The following is a 25,846-nucleotide window of genomic DNA, read 5'->3' as shown; positions in this document are numbered from 1 at the left end:
ATAACTACTATAATACTGCCCCTATGTACAAGACTATAACTACTATAATACTGCCCCCTATGTACAAGAATATAACTACTATAATACTGCTCCCTATGTACAAGAATATAACTACTATAATACTGCTCCCTATGTACAAGAATATAACTACTATAATACTGCCCCCTATGTACAAGAATATAACTACTATAATACTGCTCCTATGTACAGGAATATAACTACTATAATACTGCCCCCTATGTACAAGAATATAACTACTATAATACTGCCCCTATGTACAAGAATATAACTACTATAATACTGCCCCTATGTACAAGAATATAACTACTATAATACTGCTCCCTATGTACAAGACTATAAGTACTATAATACTGCTCCTATGTACAAGAATATAACTACTATAATACTGCCCCCTATATACAAGAATATAACTACTATAATACTGCCCCTATGTACAAGAATATAACTACTATAATACTGCCCCCTATGTACAAGAATATAACTACTATAATACTGCCCCCTATGTACAAGACTATAACTACTATAATACTGCCTCTATGTACAAGACTATAACTACTATAATACTGCTCATATGTACAAGAATATAACTACTATAATACTGCCCCCTATGTACAAGAATATAACTACTATAATACTGCCCCCTATGTACAAGAATATAACTACTAATACTGCTCCCTATGTACAAGACTATAACTACTATAATACTGCTCCTATGTACAAGAATATAACTACTATAATACTGCCCCCTATGTACAAGAATATAACTACTATAATACTGCCCCCTATGTACAAGAATATAACTACTATAATACTGCCCCCTATGTACAAGAATATAACTACTATAATACTGCCCCTATATACAAGAATATAACTACTATAATACTGCCCCTATATACAAGAATATAACTACTATAATACTGCCCCTATATACAAGAATATAACTACTATAATACTGCTCCTATGTGCAAGAATATAACTACTATAATACTGCCCCCTATGTACAAGAATATAACTACTATCTATAATACTGCTCCTATGTGCAAGAATATAACTACTATAATACTGCCCCTATGTACAAGAATATAACTACTATAATACTGCTCCCTATATACAAGAATATAACTACTATAATACTGCTCCTATGTACAGGAATATAACTACTATAATACTGCTCCCTATGTACAAGAATATAACTACTATAATACTGCCCCTATGTACAAGAATATAACTACTATAATACTGCCCCCTATGTACAAGAATATAACTACTATAATACTGCCTCTATGTACAAGAATATAACTACTATAATACTGCTCCTTATATACAAGAATATAACTACTATAATACTGCTCCCTATATACAAGAATATAACTACTATAATACTGCTCCTATGTACAGGAATATAACTACTATAATACTGCCCCCTATGTACAAGAATATAACTACTATAATACTGCCCCCTATGTACAAGACTATAACTACTATAATACTGCCCCTATGTACAAGAATATAACTACTATAATACTGCCCCCTATGTACAAGAATATAACTACTATAATACTGCCCCCTATGTACAAGACTATAACTACTATAATACTGCCTCTATGTACAAGACTATAACTACTATAATACTGCCCCCTATGTACAAGAATATAACTACTATAATACTGCCCCCTATGTACAAGACTATAACTACTATAATACTGCTCCTATGTACAAGAATATAACTACTATAATACTGCCCCCTATGTACAAGAATATAACTACTATAATACTGCCCCTATGTACAAGAATATAACTACTATAATACTGTCCCCTATGTACAAGAATATAACTACTATAATACTGCCCCTATATACAAGAATATAACTACTATAATACTGCCCCCTATGTACAAGAATATAACTACTATAATACTGCCCCTATGTACTATTATATAACTGCTATAATACTGCCCCCTATGTACAAGAATATAACTACTATAATACTGCCCCTATGTACAAGAATATAACTACTATAATACTGTCCCCTATGTACAAGAATATAACTACTATAATACTGCCCCCTATGTACAAGAATATAACTACTATAATACTGTCCCCTATATACAAGAATATAACTACTATAATACTGCTCCTATGTACAAGAATATAACTACTATAATACTGCCCCCTATGTACAAGAATATAACTACTATAATACTGCCCCCTATGTACAAGAATATAACTACTATAATACTGCCCCCTATGTACAAGAATATAACTAGTATAATACTGCCCCCTATGTACAAGAATATAACTAGTGTAATACTGCCCCTATGTACAAGAATATAACTACTATAATACTGCCTCTATGTACAAGAATATAACTACTATAATACTGCCTCTATGTACAAGAATATAACTACTATAATACTGCCCCTATGTACAAGACTATAACTACTATAATACTGCCCCCTATGTACAAGAATATAACTACTATAATACTGCTCCCTATGTACAAGAATATAACTACTATAATACTGCTCCCTATGTACAAGAATATAACTACTATAATACTGCCCCCTATGTACAGGAATATAACTACTATAATACTGCCCCCTATGTACAAGAATATAACTACTATAATACTGCTCCTATGTACAGGAATATAACTACTATAATACTGCCCCCTATGTACAAGAATATAACTACTATAATACTGCCCCTATGTACAAGAATATAACTACTATAATACTGCCCCTATGTACAAGAATATAACTACTATAATACTGCTCCCTATGTACAAGACTATAACTACTATAATACTGCTCCTATGTACAAGAATATAACTATTATAATACTGCCCCCTATGTACAAGAATATAACTACTATAATACTGCCCCTATGTACTATTATATAACTGCTATAATACTGCCCCCTATGTACAAGAATATAACTACTATAATACTGCCCCTATGTACAAGAATATAACTACTATAATACTGTCCCCTATGTACAAGAATATAACTACTATAATACTGCCCCCTATGTACAAGAATATAACTACTATAATACTGTCCCCTATATACAAGAATATAACTACTATAATACTGCTCCTATGTACAAGAATATAACTACTATAATACTGCCCCCTATGTACAAGAATATAACTACTATAATACTGCCCCCTATGTACAAGAATATAACTACTATAATACTGCCCCCTATGTACAAGAATATAACTAGTATAATACTGCCCCCTATGTACAAGAATATAACTAGTGTAATACTGCCCCTATGTACAAGAATATAACTACTATAATACTGCCTCTATGTACAGGAATATAACTACTATAATACTGCCCCCTATGTACAAGAATATAACTACTATAATACTGCCCCCTATGTACAAGACTATAACTACTATAATACTGCCCCTATGTACAAGAATATAACTACTATAATACTGCCCCCTATGTACAAGAATATAACTACTATAATACTGCCCCCTATGTACAAGACTATAACTACTATAATACTGCCTCTATGTACAAGACTATAACTACTATAATACTGCTCATATGTACAAGAATATAACTACTATAATACTGCCCCCTATGTACAAGAATATAACTACTATAATACTGCCCCCTATGTACAAGAATATAACTACTATAATACTGCCCCCTATGTACAAGAATATAACTACTATAATACTGCCCCCTATGTACAAGAATATAACTAGTATAATACTGCCCCCTATGTACAAGAATATAACTAGTGTAATACTGCCCCTATGTACAAGAATATAACTACTATAATACTGCCTCTATGTACAAGAATATAACTACTATAATACTGCCTCTATGTACAAGAATATAACTACTATAATACTGCCCCTATGTACAAGACTATAACTACTATAATACTGCCCCCTATGTACAAGAATATAACTACTATAATACTGCTCCCTATGTACAAGAATATAACTACTATAATACTGCTCCCTATGTACAAGAATATAACTACTATAATACTGCCCCCTATGTACAGGAATATAACTACTATAATACTGCCCCCTATGTACAAGAATATAACTACTATAATACTGCTCCTATGTACAGGAATATAACTACTATAATACTGCCCCCTATGTACAAGAATATAACTACTATAATACTGCCCCTATGTACAAGAATATAACTACTATAATACTGCCCCTATGTACAAGAATATAACTACTATAATACTGCTCCCTATGTACAAGACTATAACTACTATAATACTGCTCCTATGTACAAGAATATAACTATTATAATACTGCCCCCTATGTACAAGAATATAACTACTATAATACTGCCCCTATGTACTATTATATAACTGCTATAATACTGCCCCCTATGTACAAGAATATAACTACTATAATACTGCCCCTATGTACAAGAATATAACTACTATAATACTGTCCCCTATGTACAAGAATATAACTACTATAATACTGCCCCCTATGTACAAGAATATAACTACTATAATACTGTCCCCTATATACAAGAATATAACTACTATAATACTGCTCCTATGTACAAGAATATAACTACTATAATACTGCCCCCTATGTACAAGAATATAACTACTATAATACTGCCCCCTATGTACAAGAATATAACTACTATAATACTGCCCCCTATGTACAAGAATATAACTAGTATAATACTGCCCCCTATGTACAAGAATATAACTAGTGTAATACTGCCCCTATGTACAAGAATATAACTACTATAATACTGCCTCTATGTACAAGAATATAACTACTATAATACTGCCTCTATGTACAAGAATATAACTACTATAATACTGCCCCTATGTACAAGACTATAACTACTATAATACTGCCCCCTATGTACAAGAATATAACTACTATAATACTGCTCCCTATGTACAAGAATATAACTACTATAATACTGCTCCCTATGTACAAGAATATAACTACTATAATACTGCCCCCTATGTACAGGAATATAACTACTATAATACTGCCCCCTATGTACAAGAATATAACTACTATAATACTGCTCCTATGTACAGGAATATAACTACTATAATACTGCCCCCTATGTACAAGAATATAACTACTATAATACTGCCCCTATGTACAAGAATATAACTACTATAATACTGCCCCTATGTACAAGAATATAACTACTATAATACTGCTCCCTATGTACAAGACTATAACTACTATAATACTGCTCCTATGTACAAGAATATAACTATTATAATACTGCCCCCTATGTACAAGAATATAACTACTATAATACTGCCCCCTATGTACAAGAATATAACTACTATAATACTGCCCCCTATGTACAAGACTATAACTACTATAATACTGCCTCTATGTACAAGACTATAACTACTATAATACTGCTCCTATGTACAAGAATATAACTACTATAATACTGCCCCCTATGTACAAGAATATAACTACTATAATACTGCCCCCTATGTACAAGAATATAACTACTAATACTGCTCCCTATGTACAAGACTATAACTACTATAATACTGCTCCTATGTACAAGAATATAACTACTATAATACTGCCCCCTATGTACAAGAATATAACTACTATAATACTGCCCCCTATGTACAAGAATATAACTACTATAATACTGCCCCCTATGTACAAGAATATAACTACTATAATAGTGCCCCTATATACAAGAATATAACTACTATAATACTGCCCCTATATACAAGAATATAACTACTATAATACTGCCCCTATATACAAGAATATAACTACTATAATACTGCTCCTATGTGCAAGAATATAACTACTATAATACTGCCCCCTATGTACAAGAATATAACTACTATCTATAATACTGCTCCTATGTGCAAGAATATAACTACTATAATACTGCTCCCTATATACAAGAATATAACTACTATAATACTGCTCCTATGTACAGGAATATAACTACTATAATACTGCTCCCTATGTACAAGAATATAACTACTATAATACTGCCCCTATGTACAAGAATATAACTACTATAATACTGCTCCCTATATACAAGAATATAACTACTATAATACTGCTCCTATGTACAGGAATATAACTACTATAATACTGCTCCCTATGTACAAGAATATAACTACTATAATACTGCCCCTATGTACAAGAATATAACTACTATAATACTGCCCCCTATGTACAAGAATATAACTACTATAATACTGCCTCTATGTACAAGAATATAACTACTATCTATAATACTGCTCCCTATGTACAAGAATATAACTACTATAATACTGCTCCTTATATACAAGAATATAACTACTATAATACTGCTCCTATGTACAGGAATATAACTACTATAATACTGCTCCCTATATACAAGAATATAACTACTATAATACTGCTCCTATGTACAGGAATATAACTACTATAATACTGCCCCCTATGTACAAGAATATAACTACTATAATACTGCCCCCTATGTACAAGAATATAACTACTATAATACTGCTCCTATATACAAGAATATAACTACTATAATACTGCCCCTATGTACAGGAATATAACTACTATAATACTGCCCCTATGTACAAGAATATAACTACTATAATACTGCCCCTATGTACAAGAATATAACTACTATAATACTGCTCCTATGTACAAGAATATATCTACTATAATACTGCTCCTATGTACAAGAATATAACTACTATAATACTGCTCCTATGTACAAGAATATAACTACTATAATACTGCTCCCTATGTACAAGAATATAACTACTATAATACTGCCCCCTATGTACAAGAATATAACTACTATAATACTGTCCCCTATATACAAGAATATAACTACTATAATACTGCCCCTATGTACAAGAATATAACTACTATAATACTGCTCCTATGTACAAGAATATAACTACTATAATACTGCCCCTATGTACAAGAATATAACTACTATAATACTGCTCCTATGTACAAGAATATAACTACTATAATACTGCCCCCTATGTACAAGAATATAACTACTATAATACTGCCCCCTATGTACAAGAATATAACTACTATAATACTGCCCCTATGTACAAGAATATAACTACTATAATACTGCCCCTATGTACAAGAATATAACTACTATAATACTGCTCCTATGTACAAGAATATAACTACTATAATACTGCTCCTATGTACAAGAATATAACTACTATAATACTGCTCCTATGTACAAGAATATAACTACTATAATACTGCTCCCTATGTACAAGAATATAACTACTATAATACTGCCCCCTATGTACAAGAATATAACTACTATAATACTGTCCCCTATATACAAGAATATAACTACTATAATACTGCCCCTATGTACAAGAATATAACTACTATAATACTGCTCCTATGTACAAGAATATAACTACTATAATACTGCCCCTATGTACAAGAATATAACTACTATAATACTGCTCCTATGTACAAGAATATAACTACTATAATACTGCCCCCTATGTACAAGAATATAACTACTATAATACTGCCCCCTATGTACAAGAATATAACTACTATAATACTGCCCCCTATGTACAAGAATATAACTACTATAATACTGCCCCCTATGTACAAGAATATAACTAGTATAATACTGCCCCCTATGTACAAGAATATAACTAGTGTAATACTGCCCCTATGTACAAGAATATAACTACTATAATACTGCCTCTATGTACAAGAATATAACTACTATAATACTGCCTCTATGTACAAGAATATAACTACTATAATACTGCCCCTATGTACAAGACTATAACTACTATAATACTGCCCCCTATGTACAAGAATATAACTACTATAATACTGCTCCCTATGTACAAGAATATAACTACTATAATACTGCTCCCTATGTACAAGAATATAACTACTATAATACTGCCCCCTATGTACAGGAATATAACTACTATAATACTGCCCCCTATGTACAAGAATATAACTACTATAATACTGCTCCTATGTACAGGAATATAACTACTATAATACTGCCCCCTATGTACAAGAATATAACTACTATAATACTGCCCCTATGTACAAGAATATAACTACTATAATACTGCCCCTATGTACAAGAATATAACTACTATAATACTGCTCCCTATGTACAAGACTATAACTACTATAATACTGCTCCTATGTACAAGAATATAACTATTATAATACTGCCCCCTATGTACAAGAATATAACTACTATAATACTGCCCCCCTATGTACAAGAATATAACTACTATAATACTGCCCCCTATGTACAAGACTATAACTACTATAATACTGCCTCTATGTACAAGACTATAACTACTATAATACTGCTCCTATGTACAAGAATATAACTACTATAATACTGCCCCCTATGTACAAGAATATAACTACTATAATACTGCCCCCTATGTACAAGAATATAACTACTAATACTGCTCCCTATGTACAAGACTATAACTACTATAATACTGCTCCTATGTACAAGAATATAACTACTATAATACTGCCCCCTATGTACAAGAATATAACTACTATAATACTGCCCCCTATGTACAAGAATATAACTACTATAATACTGCCCCCTATGTACAAGAATATAACTACTATAATACTGCCCCTATATACAAGAATATAACTACTATAATACTGCCCCTATATACAAGAATATAACTACTATAATACTGCCCCTATATACAAGAATATAACTACTATAATACTGCTCCTATGTGCAAGAATATAACTACTATAATACTGCCCCCTATGTACAAGAATATAACTACTATCTATAATACTGCTCCTATGTGCAAGAATATAACTACTATAATACTGCCCCTATGTACAAGAATATAACTACTATAATACTGCTCCCTATATACAAGAATATAACTACTATAATACTGCTCCTATGTACAGGAATATAACTACTATAATACTGCTCCCTATGTACAAGAATATAACTACTATAATACTGCCCCTATGTACAAGAATATAACTACTATAATACTGCCCCCTATGTACAAGAATATAACTACTATAATACTGCCCCTATGTACAAGAATATAACTACTATCTATAATACTGCTCCCTATGTACAAGAATATAACTACTATAATACTGCTCCTTATATACAAGAATATAACTACTATAATACTGCTCCTATGTACAGGAATATAACTACTATAATACTGCTCCCTATATACAAGAATATAACTACTATAATACTGCTCCCTATATACAAGAATATAACTACTATAATACTGCTCCCTATATACAAGAATATAACTACTATAATACTGCTCCCTATATACAAGAATATAACTACTATAATACTGCTCCCTATATACAAGAATATAACTACTATAATACTGCCCCTATGTACAAGAATATAACTACTATAATACTGCTCCCTATATACAAGAATATAACTACTATAATACTGCCCCTATGTACAAGAATATAACTACTATAATACTGCCCCTATGTACAAGAATATAACTACTATAATACTGCCCCTATGTACAAGAATATAACTACTATAATACTGCTCCTATGTACAAGAATATAACTACTATAATACTGCCCCTATGTACAAGAATATAACTACTATAATACTGCCCCCTATGTACAAGAATATAACTACTATAATACTGCCCCCTATGTACAAGAATATAACTACTATAATACTGCTCCTATGTACAAGAATATAACTACTATAATACTGCCCCCTATGTACAAGAATATAACTGCTATAATACTGCCTCTATGTACAAGAATATAACTTCTGTTATACTGTATATATATATAATTTCGGATTTTCTCCTGAGAGGATTATTTTCCCGTTATTACACATATTTTGCTCTTTGTCTCCGGTCGCTGCACGGTAGGACTCGGTTGAGCTGACAGATCGATGCGCTCGGCGCTCCCCGTCTCTTCGCTTCCCTGCCATTGACAGTCCACTTGCCCGGTGACGTCACACACACTGGCAGGATGAGATGAGGGAGGGGGGCGCGGGGCAAAGTCTGGGCTCCCATCGATGTGCTCTGCGCTCGGCAGCCTCGCGGCGCCGCCATTTTCAGTATCTGAATTCAAGCGAGTGAGGACGGAGGAGGCAGAGACCGGGGACCGGAGCGGCGGTGCTGAGGTGAGTGCGGGGCGGGGGTGGCGGGGCTCTGAGGGGAGCGCACAGCTCCGCCATCTCTGCACGTCACGGGTGTCAGGTGTTCGGGGCGGAGCGCTGTGTGATCCGTTATTCCGTGCGGTCCTGTGTCACTCTCCGCCTGACCTCCCGGGGACGGTCACGTGTCCGGTTCCGGTGCGGGCAGTTATGTTCCCTCAGTCATTTTTCTCTTCATTTCTTTGTATTTATTTCGTGCTGTTTTGACGTGTGAAGCGGCCGCTGGGTCCGCGCTGCTGCCGGTGATCGGAGGCGGCGGTCATTCGGCCCTTGTTGCTTTCTGGGTGAGTGCCTGTTGCTTGGGGCGCCCGCTGTGCCTCTGGAGCCCGGTGCCTGGGGCGCCCGCTGTGCCTCTGGAGCCCGGTGCTTGGGGCGCCCGCTGTGCCTCTGGAGCCCGGTGCTTGGGGCGCCCGCTGTGCCTCTGGAGCCCGTTGCTTGGGGCGCCCGCTGTGCCTCTGGAGCCCGGTGCCTGGGGCGCCCGCTGTGCCTCTGGAGCCCGGTGCCTGGGGCGCCCGCTGTGCCTCTGGAGCCCGGTGCCTGGGGCGCCCGCTGTGCCTCTGGAGCCCGTTGCCTGGGGCACCCGCTGTGCCTCTGGAGCCCGTTGCCTGGGGCGCCCGCTGTGCCTCTGGAGCCCGGTGCTTGGGGCGCCCGCTGTGCCTCTGGAGCCCGGTGCTTGGGGCGCCCGCTGTGCCTCTGGAGCCCGGTGCTTGGGGCGCCCGCTGTGCCTCTGGAGCCCGGTGCTTGGGGCGCCCGCTGTGCCTCTGGAGCCCGGTGCTTGGGGCGCCCGCTGTGCCTCTGGAGCCCGGTGCTTGGGGCGCCCGCTGTGCCTCTGGAGCCCGTTGCCTGGGGCGCCCGCTGTGCCTCTGGAGCCCGGTGCTTGGGGCGCCCGCTGTGCCTCTGGAGCCCGGTGCCTGGGGCGCCCGCTGTGCCTCTGGAGCCCGGTGCTTGGGGCGCCCGCTGTGCCTCTGGAGCCCGGTGCTTGGGGCGCCCGCTGTGCCTCTGGAGCCCGGTGCTTGGGGCGCCCGCTGTGCCTCTGGAGCCCGGTGCTTGGGGCGCCCGCTGTGCCTCTGGAGCCCGGTGCTTGGGGCGCCCGCTGTGCCTCTGGAGCCCGGTGCTTGGGGCGCCCGCTGTGCCTCTGGAGCCCGGTGCTTGGGGCGCCCGCTGTGCCTCTGGAGCCCGGTGCTTGGGGCGCCCGCTGTGCCTCTGGAGCCCGGTGCTTGGGGTCCCGGCTTTGCCTCTGGATTTATTGGTTCAGAGTTGTAGACTTGTCAAACACCAGGTATATAAAGCCGCCATCCCTGTGTATTGTGCCGTCATGTTACTTTCTATTCGGTTACATCCGTCCCTCGGTCGCTCTCCTTGTAGTGACCGGTCGGGTAAGGAGCCGCTTGTCTTCACTTGTGGTTTGTATCTGCTCCACTGGAGGAGCATTCAGTGTAGATAAGGCTGCCAGGCGTGGAAGGGTTAAGTGATGGGGCCGGGGTCTATCTGCGCCTCTCTGTGCTCTCCATTTCTGCAATAACCAAATTGTCGTCTCTGATGTGCATTAGAAGGAAGCGGCTGTAATTCATGATCCTGCGCTGGCAGCGGAGCCAGAGGTGGATACATTGCTACACTGCGCCGTATAGATCTGAGCCCACCGCAAGGAGAGCGAGTATAGCCGGGGGGCAGCGTGCACCCCAACATCCACTGTGTGTATAATATATACCATGGAGTCACTGTGTACATACATTACAGATCATGTATTTACTCCAGAGCTGCCCTCGCTATTCTGCTGGTGCAGTCACTGTGTACATACATTACTGATCCTGTATTATACTCCAGAGCTGCACTCGCTATTCTGCTGGTGCAGTCACTGTGTACATACATTACATTACTGATCCTGAGTTATATCCTGTATTATACTCCAGAGCTGCACTCACTATTCTGCTGGTGCAGTCACTGTGTACATAAATTACTGATCCTGAGTTTCCTCCTGTATTATACTCCAGAGCTGCACTCACTATTCTGCTGGTGCAGTCACTGTGTACATACATTACATTACTGATCCTGAGTTTCCTCTTGTATTATACTCCAGAGCTGCACTCACTATTCTGTTGGTGCAGTCACTATGTACATGCATTACATTACTGATCCTGAGTTACCTCCTGTATTATACTCCAGAGCTGCACTCGCTGTTCTGCTGCTGATTACTTGTACTATAGTGCATACATCTGACTTGTCCCGTTTGTGGCTTCTGTATATTTCGGGTCTTTCCCCTCTGACCCCCCCCCCCCTTGTTTATGATCGTCCTCATGTTTTGGGGGGTTTTTTGTACTTCCCCTTTAATCGGATTGGTTCCTGTTTCGGACAGAATTGTTCAGAGTGAATGCGAATACGTTCCTGTTGCAATATCTTCATGGCGCTGCCCCCCCCCGGCGCCCTCCTCTCCTTCTGCCCTGTTTTTGTTTGTGTCAGTATGCTCTGCAGTTCTGGTATTCTGTTCCCGAACCAGGAAGATCCGGATGAACATTTCTGACTCTTTTGCCTGAATTTAATCGCTTCCTATGGAACGTGTCACTTTTTTTTCCTTAGAGCCTTTTTGCGCCAGATGAATTGCAGGGTGTGCTGTTGGATGCCCGTACTGGTGAGCTGTATACCACTCTGTACCCGAAGCCCCCCCGTCCAGATGGACCACAGAGGGGTCATCGGACCCCGACCTGTGGTTATAACTAGCTACTGTAGGTTACGGCCCGTCCCCGGCCTCTCCTGTAAAGGATCAGCTCTGAGGAGTGATTTGTTTACCTACAGAGGTGATTTTAATATTTTCCATATTTGCTTCTCAATGACTGTTTGGCTTTCATCCTCGCGTCATATTCTGACACCAGGACACAGATGTATTATTCAGGGGTCTGTCTGATGTGTCGCAGCCGCTCCGAACCGTCAGACGTCTCCCAAGATGAGGCTAAAAATAAGCTGAGATGCTTAGCGAGCTCTGAGTAATGCATCATACTCCAGCAGAATAGTGAGTGCAGCTCTGGAGAATAATACAGCAGAGAACTCAGGATCAGTAATGTAATGTATGTACACAGTGACTGCACCAGCAGAATAGTGAGTGCAGCTCTGGAGAATAATACAGGAGGGAACTCAGGATCAGTAATGTAATGTATGTACACAGTGACTGCACCAGCAGAATAGTGAGTGCAGCTCTGGAGTATAATACAGGAGGTAACTCAGGATCAGTAATGTAATGTATGTACACAGTGACTGCATCAGCAGAATAGTGAGTGCAGCTCTGGAGGATAATACAGGAGGTAACTCAGGATCAGTAATGTAATGTATATACACAGTGACTCCAGCAGAATAGTGAGTGCACCTCTGGAGTATAATACAGGAGGTAACTCAGGATCAGTAATGTAATGTATGTACACAGTGACTGCACCAGCAGAATAGTGAGTGCAGCTCTGGAGTATAATACAGGATGTAACTCAGGATCAGTAATGTAATGTATGTACACAGTGACTCCAGCAGAATAGTGAGTGCACCTCTGGAGTATAATACAGGAGGTAACTCAGGATCAGTAATGTAATGTATGTACACAGTGACTCCAGCAGAATAGTGAGTGCAGCTCTGGAGTATAATACAGGAGGTAACTCAGGATCAGTAATGTAATGTATGTACACAATGACTGCATCAGCAGAATAGTGAGTGCAGCTCTGGAGGATAATACAGGAGGTAACTCAGGATCAGTAATGTAATGTATGTACACAGTGACTGCACCAGCAGAATAGTGAGTGCAGCTCTGGAGTATAATACAGGATGTAACTCAGGATCAGTAATGTAATGTATGTACACAGTGACTCCAGCAGAATAGTGAGTGCACCTCTGGAGTATAATACAGGAGGTAACTCAGGATCAGTAATGTAATGTATGTACACAGTGACTCCAGCAGAATAGTGAGTGCAGCTCTGGAGTATAATACAGGAGGTAACTCAGGATCAGTAATGTAATGTATGTACACAATGACTGCATCAGCAGAATAGTGAGTGCAGCTCTGGAGTATAATACAGGAGGGAACTCAGGATCAGTGCAGGATTGTGTTATGTCTGAGCTGTTATTTTCCTGTGTGTTTTGTAGGTGGGTGTGAGGAGGGGGCAGGTAGTGGATGTGGTCATCTTCCTCCTCTTCCAGTCTATGACGTCTGGTCCTTCTGCTCTCGGTCTCTGGGGGGCTCTTGTCCGTCTCCTCCCCCTTGGTCGGGGGGGGGGGGGGGGGGGGGGGGGGGGGGGGGGGGGGGTTGTGCAGATCCCTCTGTGTCATCTCGCTTTCTGCTGAGTATCGGACCTCAGTGACTGATCCGGACGGTGCTGACTCCATTATTACAGGCTGATTGCAGAATCCGGCGCTGATTTTTCCCTGTACACGGTTTCCTTATTGTGTGACCTTTCTGCTCGGTCGTTTACAGTCAGATGTAATGTTTCGCTGCGGGTGGAGACTTTCTGTGAATCGTCTCCTTCCTTTTGGTCTTCCCTGCCGTGGATCATAGTCGGCCGGTCGCAGCCTTTATTGTCCTGTACAGAACACGTTACTTTACCGTCTGTATTTGTCCCGTCCCTTTAATTTTCGGCTCCTGTAAACAGTGGAAACGTTCCCCCTCCTCCCATATCTCCCTGACCAAGGTGACCGATCATACATTAACCTAACATTCACTTATCAGTGCGGATCTGCCACGTTCCACCAGGGCCGGTTCTCGCTTGCTCTGAGAATTCGCTGCCATGGAGCGTGGTACATACATTATAATATAATATATACTTTTCTCCTTTTTTAATTGTTCCCAGGACTCATTTCTCAGAAAGCGTCTTGTGTCCCGGCCAGCACAATGCCTTGTCCTTACACCTGCTGCCTTTCTGTAGCTGTCACTGTCAGCCGTACATAGGGCCGTCCGGCCGCTTCGCCTCCGCTCGCCGGCTGCAGACAATCTACATTAGTGCCGATCAGCTGCTGTCACCCTCCTATTGCCAAACGATTATTGTAAGCTTAAGGTGATAGTTTGGGAACAATCTCGCCCCCCCCCCAAGGCTTCAGGTCTCTTGTACGTTTAGTTTTGCAGCATTTTCGCTTTCCTTCCTATATCTGGACTCCTTGTGGTCACATTTGCTTGTCAAAGTTCAATATTTGCAAATATTGCACTTTAGGTTAATACATGTCTCATACTCTATATACATCCAGAGCTACGAGCCGTAATCCCTCCCCAATTCCCCCAAAAATTGTCGATTCCAAATTGTCAAGCATTTGGCAGAGATTTGTTTGGGCTCCTTTTAAAGGGTTTGTCCGGATGGAGCAGTAGTGAGCATGAGCAATCACCGCTTTATAGCCATGGTGGTCACACACGCTCACCATGGGGAAATCTGCTCCCCCGGTCTTGGGATCAGTGGGGGACTTGGTGGACGGGGCCCCCAAATAATCATACATTTGTCATCTATGGGCAACACGGTGGCTCAGTGGTTAGCACTGCAGTCTTGTGGCGGCTCAGTGGTTAGCACTGCAGTCTTGTGGTGGCTCAGTGGTTAGCACTGCAGTCTTGTGGTGGCTCAGCGGTTAGCACTGCAGTCTTGTGGTGGCTCAGCGGTTAGCACTGCAGTCTTGTGGTGGCTCAGTGGTTAGCACTGCAGTCTTGTGGTGGCTCAGTGGTTAGCACTGCAGTCTTGTGGTGGCTCAGTGGTTAGCACTGCAGTCTTGTGGTGGCTCAGTGGTTAGCACTGCAGCCTTGCAGCGCTCGGGTCCTGGGTTCAAATCCCACCAAGGACACCATCTGCAAGGAGTTTGTATGTTCTCCCCGTGTTTGCGTGGGTTTCCTCCGGGGGTCTCCGGTTTCCTCCCACACTCCAAAGACATACAGATAGGGACTCTAGATTGTGAGCCCCAATGGGGACCGTGTTCATGATGTATGTAAAGCGCTGTGGAATTAATAGCGCTATATAAATGAATAAAATTATATTTATTATTATTATTATTATTATTATTATCTATACTATGGGGGTGATCATGTTACTTATGGGACAACCCCTCTAAGATGAAGAATCTTAGACTGGTTTCTAGGGATTTGCTACCTAGATACCCTTTATAAAAGACTCAATTGTTCTCTGTTGTGTCCATGACAACGAGGCTGTCAGACAGGATCCACTGCGCTACCATTGGAGAAGGGCAGTGGCGCTGTACCAGCCCATCAAAGTCTGCGGTTGTCCCATAAACCAAAAAAAATTGATATATATGACCATTTGGGGACTGGCTGCTGAGACCACCACAGATCTCAAGAATGGGGGAGCAGTGAGCATGTGAGACCGCCCCCCAGAAACCTAGAAGGCGCACATGCTGACAATTGGCCCGCTGTTCTCGTGACCAGTGGTCGGACCCCCATTGATCACAGAACCCCTTTAATGGCTCCCGTGGCTCAGGTTCTTGGTTTCGGCTGCACCCTGATCCTGTCTCTGTGGATTGATTAGATGAGACGTGGCTGATGGCTCAGACCTTTGCTCCCCTCCGTCTGTAGGAGCAGGGTGAGGACAGGAAAGGCTGCAGCTACCGACTTCCGCTCCGTAGATGAACTGCTGTGCCTGCATCAGCTGAGCGAGCGTGATCTGTGCACAGGAGGATGTGACCGGCGCAGCATACACTCCGTGCCCTTGTGTTAGGTGGAGCCATCCTGTTACTGTCGGTCACATCCTCATATCCACAGGGTTGCAATGAGGGGGTCCGCCTGGTTGTCGGTGCCCGCCTGCGTCGCGGCCTGGCTGTCGGTGCCCTCCTGCGTCGCGGCCTGGCTGTCGGTGCCCTCCTGCGTCGCGGCCTGGCTGTGGGGGACCGCCTGCGTCGCGGCCTGGCTGTGGGGGACCGCCTGCGTCGCGGCCTGGCTGTGGGGGACCGCCTGCGTCGCGGCCTGGCTGTGGGGGACCGCCTGCGTCGCGGCCTGGCTGTCGGTGCCGGCCTACGTCGTGGCCTGGCTGTCGGTGCCGGCCTACGTCGCGGCCTGGCTGTCGGTGCCCTCCTGCGTCGCGGCCTGGCTGTCGGTGCCCTCCTGCGTCGCGGCCTGGCTGTCGGTGCCCTCCTGCGTCGCGGCCTGGCTGTCGGTGCCCTCCTGCGTCGCGGCCTGGCTGTCGGTGCCCTCCTGCGTCGCGGCCTGGCTGTCGGTGCCCTCCTGCGTCGCGGCCTGGCTGTCGGTGCCCTCCTGCGTCGCGGCCTGGCTGTCGGTGCCCTCCTGCGTCGCGGCCTGGCTGTGGGGGACCGCCTGCGTCGCGGCCTGGCTGTGGGGGACCGCCTGCGTCGCGGCCTGGCTGTGGGGGACCGCCTGCGTCGCGGCCTGGCTGTGGGGGACCGCCTGCGTCGCGGCCTGGCTGTGGGGGACCGCCTGCGTCGCGGCCTGGCTGTCGGTGCCGGCCTACGTCGCGGCCTGGCTGTCGGTGCCGGCCTACGTCGCGGCCTGGCTGTCGGTGCCGGCCTACGTCGCGGCCTGGCTGTCGGTGCCGGCCTACGTCGCGGCCTGGCTGTCGGTGCCGGCCTACGTCGCGGCCTGGCTGTCGGTGCCGGCCTACGTCGCCACCCTCTGGATCTCTGCCATCTACCAGGACGTCTCTACATGTTCACACTTCCCTTTATGTAAACAGCTGATGCCGAAGGGTAAGATTTGGCGGCTGCAGCCTCGTCCTATGTCTTGCTCTTTACTATAAGCCGCACATATTATAAGCCGCACATACATTCACACATTTGCTGTCGGCCGCGCTCCACATTACAATCATTCCTGTCCAAGTGTTCGGAGGTTATAAGTAAAGTGATAATCTGCAGCAATGTTACAATGTGTCACACGTTCTACATAGATGCGATATCTGCAGAGTGTAGAAATAGGAGAGACAAACGACAACTGTCATAGCCGGAAATATTCCCACCATTATCTAACAGTGATCACTACAGTAATGTGAAAAGGAGCTTGAGTAAACGCCTGGTATTATACTCCAGAGCTGCGCTCACTATTCTGCTGGTGCAGTCACTGTGTACATACATTACATTACTGATCCTGACTTACCTCCTGTATTATACTCCAGAGCTGCACTCACTATTCTGCTGGTGCAGTCACTGTGTACATACATTACATTACTGATCCTGAGTTACCTCCTGTATTATACTGCAGAGCTGCACTCACTATTCTGCTGGTGCAGTCACTGTGTACATACATTAAATTACTGATCCTGAGTTATATCCTGTATTATACTGCAGAGCTGCACTCACTATTCTGCTGGTGCAGTCACTGTGTACATACATTACTGATCCTGAGTTACATGCTGTATTATACTCTAGAGCTGCACTCACTATTCTGCTGGTGCAGTCACTGTATACATACATTATATTACTGATCCTGTCCTGATCCTGAGTTACCTCCTGTATTAGGCCCTGTGCGCACTAGGCGTTTTTACCCGCAGTTTTGCTGCGGAAATTTCTTGAGAAATGTTTGAAATCTTTGTGCAGACATTTCCCAGCAAAACCTATGGGAAAAAAATAGCTGTGTGCACGCTGCGTTTTTTTTTTTCTCAAGAAAATTCTTTGTGAAGATTTTCTTGAGAAAATGTGCATGTCACTTCTTTTCCGCAGGTAGCTGCGGTATACCCCCGGAATTTCACTCCATTCACTGTAATGTAATTGCGAAATTCCGGGGGTAGCAAATGATGTGCGGTATACCCCCGGTATAGCCGTGGATTACCTGCGGTAATGCTCATCGCTGCCTGCGGTTTTGCAGGAAGCGATGTCATTATGCCAGGAAGAGGAGGCGGAGCAGAGTAAACACAGACGTCACACTCCCTGGACGCCGCACAGAAGCGCTTCCATGTGACCTCCAGGTGCCTGTGCAGTTTGTGTCCCGCTCCAGCCACGCGGCTGCCTGCACTGCAGTGTCAGTGTCTGCCCACAGTGTCAGCAGCTTGTCACAGTGCAGTGCTGGCAGCCGCAGGGATGACAATCGCTGCTGTCAGGAGGTGAGATCATTACCTGCGGTGACGATCTCCTGCCTCCTGACGTCAGCGCTGTCACTGCCGTCTATGCCCGTCTCGCGGGCGGCCCGACACTGTCACTAGTGGTAACGTCACGGGCTCTTGCGATACTGCTGAGAACGCGGCGGGCATAGAAGTCAGTGACAGCGCTGACGTCAGCAGCGCAGATCATCGTCACAGCAGGTAATGATCTCATCTATCCTCCTGATGGCAGCGCTCGTCATCCCCTGCAGTGACCTGGGCTATTGATGTTAGCTCAGGTCACTGCACTACTCTCCCAGCCAATGGGGAACATTCTGTTCTTCATTGACTGGGACATTGACTATGGTATGGTTCGTCGTGGGACCCCCTTATTGGATTACGCCGGACCTGGAATTGATTGTTCTTTTCAATAAATTGGTGAAAGAGGGAATGTTTTGGGGAGTGTTTTTTTTCAAATAAAACTTTTTTTGTTGTCTATTTTTTTATTTCTTACTGACTGGGTTTGTGATGTCGGGTACCTGATAGACGCCTGACATCACTAACCCCAGGGCTTGATGCCAGGTCACATTACACTCTGGCATCAACCCCATATATTACCCCGTTTGCCACCGCCCCAACTCATCCCGTTGCCCTGGTGCGAAGCGCCAGGATTGGCACATCTAATGGATGCACCACTTCTGGGGCGGCTGCGGCCTGCTATTTTTAGGTTGGGGAGTGTCCAATAACAGTGGACCTCCCTAGTCTGAGAATACCAGACCACAGCTGTCCGCTTTACCTTGGCTGGTGATCCAATTTGGGGGGACCCCACGTTTTTTGTTTTAAATTGTTTATGTAATGTAAAATAACAGCGTGGGGTGCCCTCTGTTTTGGATTACCAGCCAAGGTAAAGCTGCCAGCTGTGGTCTGCAGGCTGCAGCCGTCTGCTTTACCCTAGCTGGCTATAGAAGATAGGGGGACCTCACGTCATTTTTTTTTTTTTAAATGTATTTATTTTATGGCTAAATACAAGGCTAAGCACCCTTTAGTGCCACATGAAAGTCGCTAAAGGGTGCCAGCTTAGAAAATGCAGGGGGGTGGGACATTGTATAGGCCTTTCTCATCTATCTATCTATCTTTCCCTCTATCCATTATCTGTCTATCGATTTATATATATATATATTATTTATTGCAGTTACAGCATAAAAAAAACGCAGGGACCAACCTGCGTAAAAACCACGTCAAAAACGCATGCGTTTTTCCCACGGTTTTGGTGTGTTTTTTTTTACCGCAGGTGCGGTAATCTTCAATTCCCAGAAGTTTATCACGAAATTTTCTTGAGAAAAATCACTTTTCTAGTGCGCACATAGCCTTATACTTCAGAGCTGCACTCACTATTCTGCTGGGGCAGTGACCTTGTAAACTAATGAAACACATATATTTTGAAAAATATGGATAGTTGTAGTAACCTGAACCTAATGATGGTGATCTAAGGTATTGATAGTAAGTTCATAGCCACCACTGGATCGTTGTCTGTTCCCCCCGCACTTTTCTAATTCTTGTTGCAATTTTTACAAAACTTTGCACATCCTCCACCTGCAAACCTTAGTGTTAATTGAAAGTAACAGCGACCTACACGTGTCAGCAGCAGAAATGTCGTCACATTGGCAGCATGTGGAGCCGCAGGAGATTGTTTACAGATGCTGTGATGTTTGTTTTCATTATAAAGTAATTGACTAAGCCTTTATGTGACACCCGGACTGCAGAGCAGAAATCCAACTACCAGACCGTACTCTGCAGTATAGCACCGCACCGTCTGACTTTAATCTTTTCATATAAGAGGAGAGAAAGCTCCTTTTGATGTACAAGACCATAACTACTATAATACTGCTCCTATGTACAAGAATATAGCTACTATAATACTGCCTCCTATGTACAAGACCATAACTACTATAATACTGCTCCTATGTACAAGAATATAAATACTATAATACTGCCCCCTATGTACAAGAATATAACTATTATAATACTGCTCCTATGTACAAGAATATAACTACTATATTACTGCCCCCTATGTACAAGAATATAACTACTATAATACTGCCCCCTATGTACAAGAATATAACTACTATAATACTGCCCCCTATGTACAAGAATATAACTGCTATAATACTGCCCCTATGTACAAGAATATAACTGCTATAATACTGCCCCTATGTACAAGAATATAACTACTATAATACTGCCCCCTATGTACAAGACTATAACTGCTATAATACTGCCCCTATGTACAAGAATATAAATGCTATAATACTGCCCCTATGTACAAGAATATAAATGCTATAATACTGCCCCTATGTACAAGAATATAACTGCTATAATACTGCCCCTATGTACAAGAATATAACTACTATAATACTGCCCCTATGTACAAGAATATAACTACTATAATACTGCCCCTATGTACAAGAATATAACTACTATAATACTGCCCCCTATGTACAAGAATATAACTACTATAATACTGCCCCTAATGTACAAGAATATAACTACTATAATACTGCCCCCTATGTACAAGAATATAACTACTATAATACTGCCCCTATGTACAAGAATATAACTACTATAATACTGCCCCTAATGTACAAGAATATAACTACTATAATACTGCCCCTAATGTACAAGAATATAACTACTATAATACTGCCCCTAATGTACAAGAATATAACTACTATAATACTGCCCCTATGTACAAGAATATAACTACTATAATACTGCTCCTATGTACAAGAATATAACTACTATAATACTGCTCCTATGTACAAGAATATAACTACTATAATACTGCCCCTATGTACAAGAATATAACTACTATAATACTGCTCCTATGTACAAGAATATAACTACTATAATACTGCCCCCTATGTACAAGAATATAACTACTATAATACTGCCCCTATGTACAGGAATATAACTACTATAATACTGCCCCCTATGTACAAGAATATAACTACTATAATACTGCCCCTATGTACAAGAATATAACCACTATAATACTGCCCCCTATGTACAAGAATATAACTGCTATAATACTGCCCCTATGTACAAGAATATAACTGCTATAATACTGCTCCTATGTACAAGAATATAACTACTATAATACTGCTCCCTATGTACAAGAATATAACTACTATAATACTGCTCCCTATGTACAAGAATATAACTACTATAATACTGCCCCCTATGTACAAGAATATAACTACTATAATACTGCCCCTATGTACAAGAATATAACTACTATAATACTGCTCCCTATGTACAAGAATATAACTACTATAATACTGCTCCTATGTACAAGAATATAACTACTATAATACTGCCACCTATGTACAAGAATATAACCACTATAATACTGCCCCCTATGTACAAGAATATAACTACTATAATACTGCCCCCTATGTACAAGAATATAACTACTATAATACTGCTCCTATATACAAGAATATAACTAATATAATACTGCTCCTATATACAAGAATATAACTACTGTAATACTGCCCCCTATGTACAAGAATATAACTACTATAATACTGCCCCCTATGTACAAGAATATAGCTACTATAATACTGCCCCCTATGTACAAGAATATAGCTACTATAATACTGCTCCTATGTACAAGAATATACTATAATGACGTATTTCTGTATTGTGAAATTCTGTGTATCGGGACGTGATTTGCACAGGACTTCCGCTTTGCTCCTTTTCTATAAACGTGTCTCTTTTTTTGCAGGAGGACATTGGGTCCGGCCGTTTGCATGTGAAGCCGTCCTCTCCCAAGATGAACGTTACCAAGGGTGGCCTGGTGCTGTTCTCTGCCAATTCCAATGCGTCCTGCATCGAGCTGGCCAAGAAGATCGGAGAGTACGTACGCCGCCGGTGGGACGCGATGTCCCGTCCTCCTGTCTGACCTTCAGCTTGATTGCGTCTTCCTTCTGCTTTTCGCTCCCTCTTCTCCGTCCCTTCCCTCTCGTCATCCCTGATTATTGTGTTTGGAAACGTTTCATTATAGAGCAGGCATTACTGTGATTCCCCCCCCCCCCCCCGCCCCCGTCAGACATGGTCTCCATTCCTCTTCCCCTTTTTCACAGTCTATAGCCATTTGAAGTAATTCAGGGAATTGCTCTATAAGCAATTGTCCAATATCCTGTGTGGCTGGAATGATTCCTGACATATAACTCTATGGCAGCACATTGCTGTGGGGTGATCGCTGGCCGGGGATTTCTTACCTGGGTTTTCTTTGCTTCCTTCTACAGACGCCTCGGGGTTGAGCTTGGCAAGGTCCAGGTATACCAGGAACCGAACAGAGGTAAGGGTACAATCGCTGCTCTTTTTCCTGGTTCTTGCTGAGCAACATTAATCCTGCGCCGCAGTTCTGACCGGTTTGGCAGCTGTTTCTGCAGGGTATAGAGATTCCTTTAATCCAGCATGTATGTACAGCTCCTCCAATACCCTGGCATTGCCATACAATATGTTACTTTTCAAGATCTGAATAAACCACCCAGGATATACAGTGCTGTGCAAAAGTTTTAGGCAGGGGTGGGGGAAAAATTCACAAGTGTTAATAGTTTATTTTTATCAATTAAAATATAAGAAAAAAGAATTCAAATCACGGAAATATTTGTCCGCCGCATTCACCACTTCTAGGTCACTTGTATGGGGTCGGGTATTTGGGAAGATTTATAATCAAGTGTATGAGTAACTGGTTATACCAAACAGGTGATAATCATTTTTATATGTAGGTGTAAACAGTTATTAACTGAAACAGAAACAGTTGTGTGGGAGGCTTAATACTGAGCTAGGAACAGATACTCTCCTACAAAGGTGAAGTTTTGGAAGACCGTTTCATGTGACAGGTCATACACCAGGGTGAGAGTGAGCACAAGGCAGTTATACTGCATCAGCGGGATGTCTCCCAGGGAAAGAGTTCACCGCACACGTGGGTTTCAAGATGGGATGTTCAGGCACTTTTAAAGAAGCATCAAGTAATGTTTGAGGACTGGAGATGTAGTGGTTGCCCAAGACGGCCAGCGGGGCCGCCGGCTCGGAAGACGGCCATGGGGGCCGCCGGCTCGGAAGACGGCCATGGGGGCCGCCGGCTCGGAAGACGGCCATGGGGGCCGCCGGCTCGGAAGACGGCCATGGGGGCCGCCGGCTCGGAAGACGGCCATGGGGGCCGCCGGCTCGGAAGACGGCCATGGGGGCCGCCGGCTCGGAAGACGGCCATGGGGGCCGCCGGCTCGGAAGACGGCCATGGGGGCCGCCGGCTCGGAAGACGGCCATGGGGGCCGCCGCCTCGGAAGACGGCCATGGGGTCCGCCGCCTCGGAAGACGGCCAGCGGGGCCGCCGGCTCAGCATCTTCTTGGAAGAATTGCATCCAGAAAGACCATACCTTCCACATGGTAAGGACATGTGACACAAGTATGCTCGAAAATATAGAAACACGGGTACTGGAAAATGACAGCAAGTGCTCTGGACTCATTTTTGAAAGTATCATGTAGGCGTCTGGTTCCAAATTTATTCTTCAACCGGATAACAACCCCAAACATCCAGCCAAGGCCATTAAAAAGGAGAAGTCCTGGAAGTGATGATCCGGCCGCACAGAGCTCTGATCTCACATCATCCCATATGTCTGAGATCAAGAGACGGAAGAATCCGCACAACCTCATACACAGAAGATCGGGGGTCAGTCCTCCAAGATGTTTGGAACAAGATCCTGCCGAGCTCCTCCATAACCTGTGTACAGGTGACGAGAATAAGTGATGGTCGACGGGCGGTCACCGCGCACTGAGGACGGAGGCGACGGGCAGTCACGGAGGACGGAGGCGACGGGCGGTCACGGAGGACGGAGGCGATGGGCGGTCACCGCGCACTGAGGACGGAGGCGACTGGCGGTCACGGAGGACGGAGGCGACTGGCGGTCACGGAGGACGGAGGCGACGGGCGGTCACGGAGGCGACGGGCGGTCACCACGCACTGAGGGGGGGGTTTGTTTTCTATCATTTCCTGCTGTCCCACACTTCTATGTACTTATATACCAGCTGTCAGCAACCTGTGACACTCCAGCTGTTGTAAGACTACAACTCCCATCATGCCAGGCACTTCTGACCGTGTGTACTATGTGATGTTTGGGTATTGCTACGGTGCATAATGACAGAATTTTGCAAATAATCTTTAATTTTAAAAATATAAATATATATAATTATAATATAAATGTTTTATTTTCTTTTTTTGTGGGCAGCTCCAATGCAGAGCTATGCGTTTCCATGGTTACAGGAGACCAAATAGCCTCATCCTGTCGTCATCTGCTCCCGTTTTTAATTTTCCTCCTCCTCTTTAGTCTGCAGGTTATCTATCAAAACAGCACAACACATCTAGAGGGCAGCACTTGACAGAGCCCATAGCCCTGCATTGGAGCTGCGTACATAAAACGGCAGAGCGGTCAATGCTTCATACAGACGTGTGAAATGAGCCGGAAGGTTACATGACCCGTATCGGAGCATCCTGCGGAGACTGATCAATATGTGCTGTTGCTGCGCTCCCCGTGTCCTGGTGTCACCTAATGAGCAGCTGTCCGCTGGTTATTTATAA

General features: G+C 43.1%; 2 protein-coding genes across 4 annotated transcripts in view; one reads left to right on the top strand and one right to left on the bottom strand.

Moving 5' to 3' along the window:
* SHMT1 (serine hydroxymethyltransferase 1) overlaps positions 1 to 10,136 on the bottom strand; it is a 33,886-nt gene extending 23,750 nt beyond the window's left edge. The window contains exon 1 of the mRNA XM_075318348.1: positions 9,898 to 10,136. Coding sequence (XP_075174463.1) covers positions 9,898 to 10,121 — 224 coding nt within the window. The 5' untranslated portion in view covers positions 10,122 to 10,136. The remainder of the gene's footprint in view (positions 1 to 9,897) is intronic.
* Positions 10,084 to 25,846, top strand: part of PRPSAP2 (phosphoribosyl pyrophosphate synthetase associated protein 2) — a 57,102-nt gene continuing 41,339 nt past the window's right edge. Inside the window, exons 1-3 of one of the 3 annotated variants that reach the window (XM_075318354.1) lie at positions 10,084 to 10,192; positions 22,988 to 23,118; positions 23,511 to 23,563. In XM_075318354.1, the coding sequence (XP_075174469.1) occupies positions 10,085 to 10,192; positions 22,988 to 23,118; positions 23,511 to 23,563 (292 nt within the window). In that variant the 5' untranslated portion in view covers position 10,084. Of the gene's footprint in view, positions 10,193 to 10,321; positions 10,364 to 10,406; positions 10,510 to 22,987; positions 23,119 to 23,510; positions 23,564 to 25,846 lie in introns of those variants that run through there. The other 2 variants (XM_075318356.1, XM_075318355.1) reach the window with 2 other exon arrangements.

This window comes from Anomaloglossus baeobatrachus, chromosome 7 (genome assembly GCF_048569485.1).
Source record: "Anomaloglossus baeobatrachus isolate aAnoBae1 chromosome 7, aAnoBae1.hap1, whole genome shotgun sequence".
Classification (NCBI taxonomy): domain Eukaryota; kingdom Metazoa; phylum Chordata; class Amphibia; order Anura; family Aromobatidae; genus Anomaloglossus; species Anomaloglossus baeobatrachus.
The sequence above is the reverse complement of the archived record's forward strand: the minus strand, read 5'-3'. Positions and strand labels throughout refer to the sequence as shown.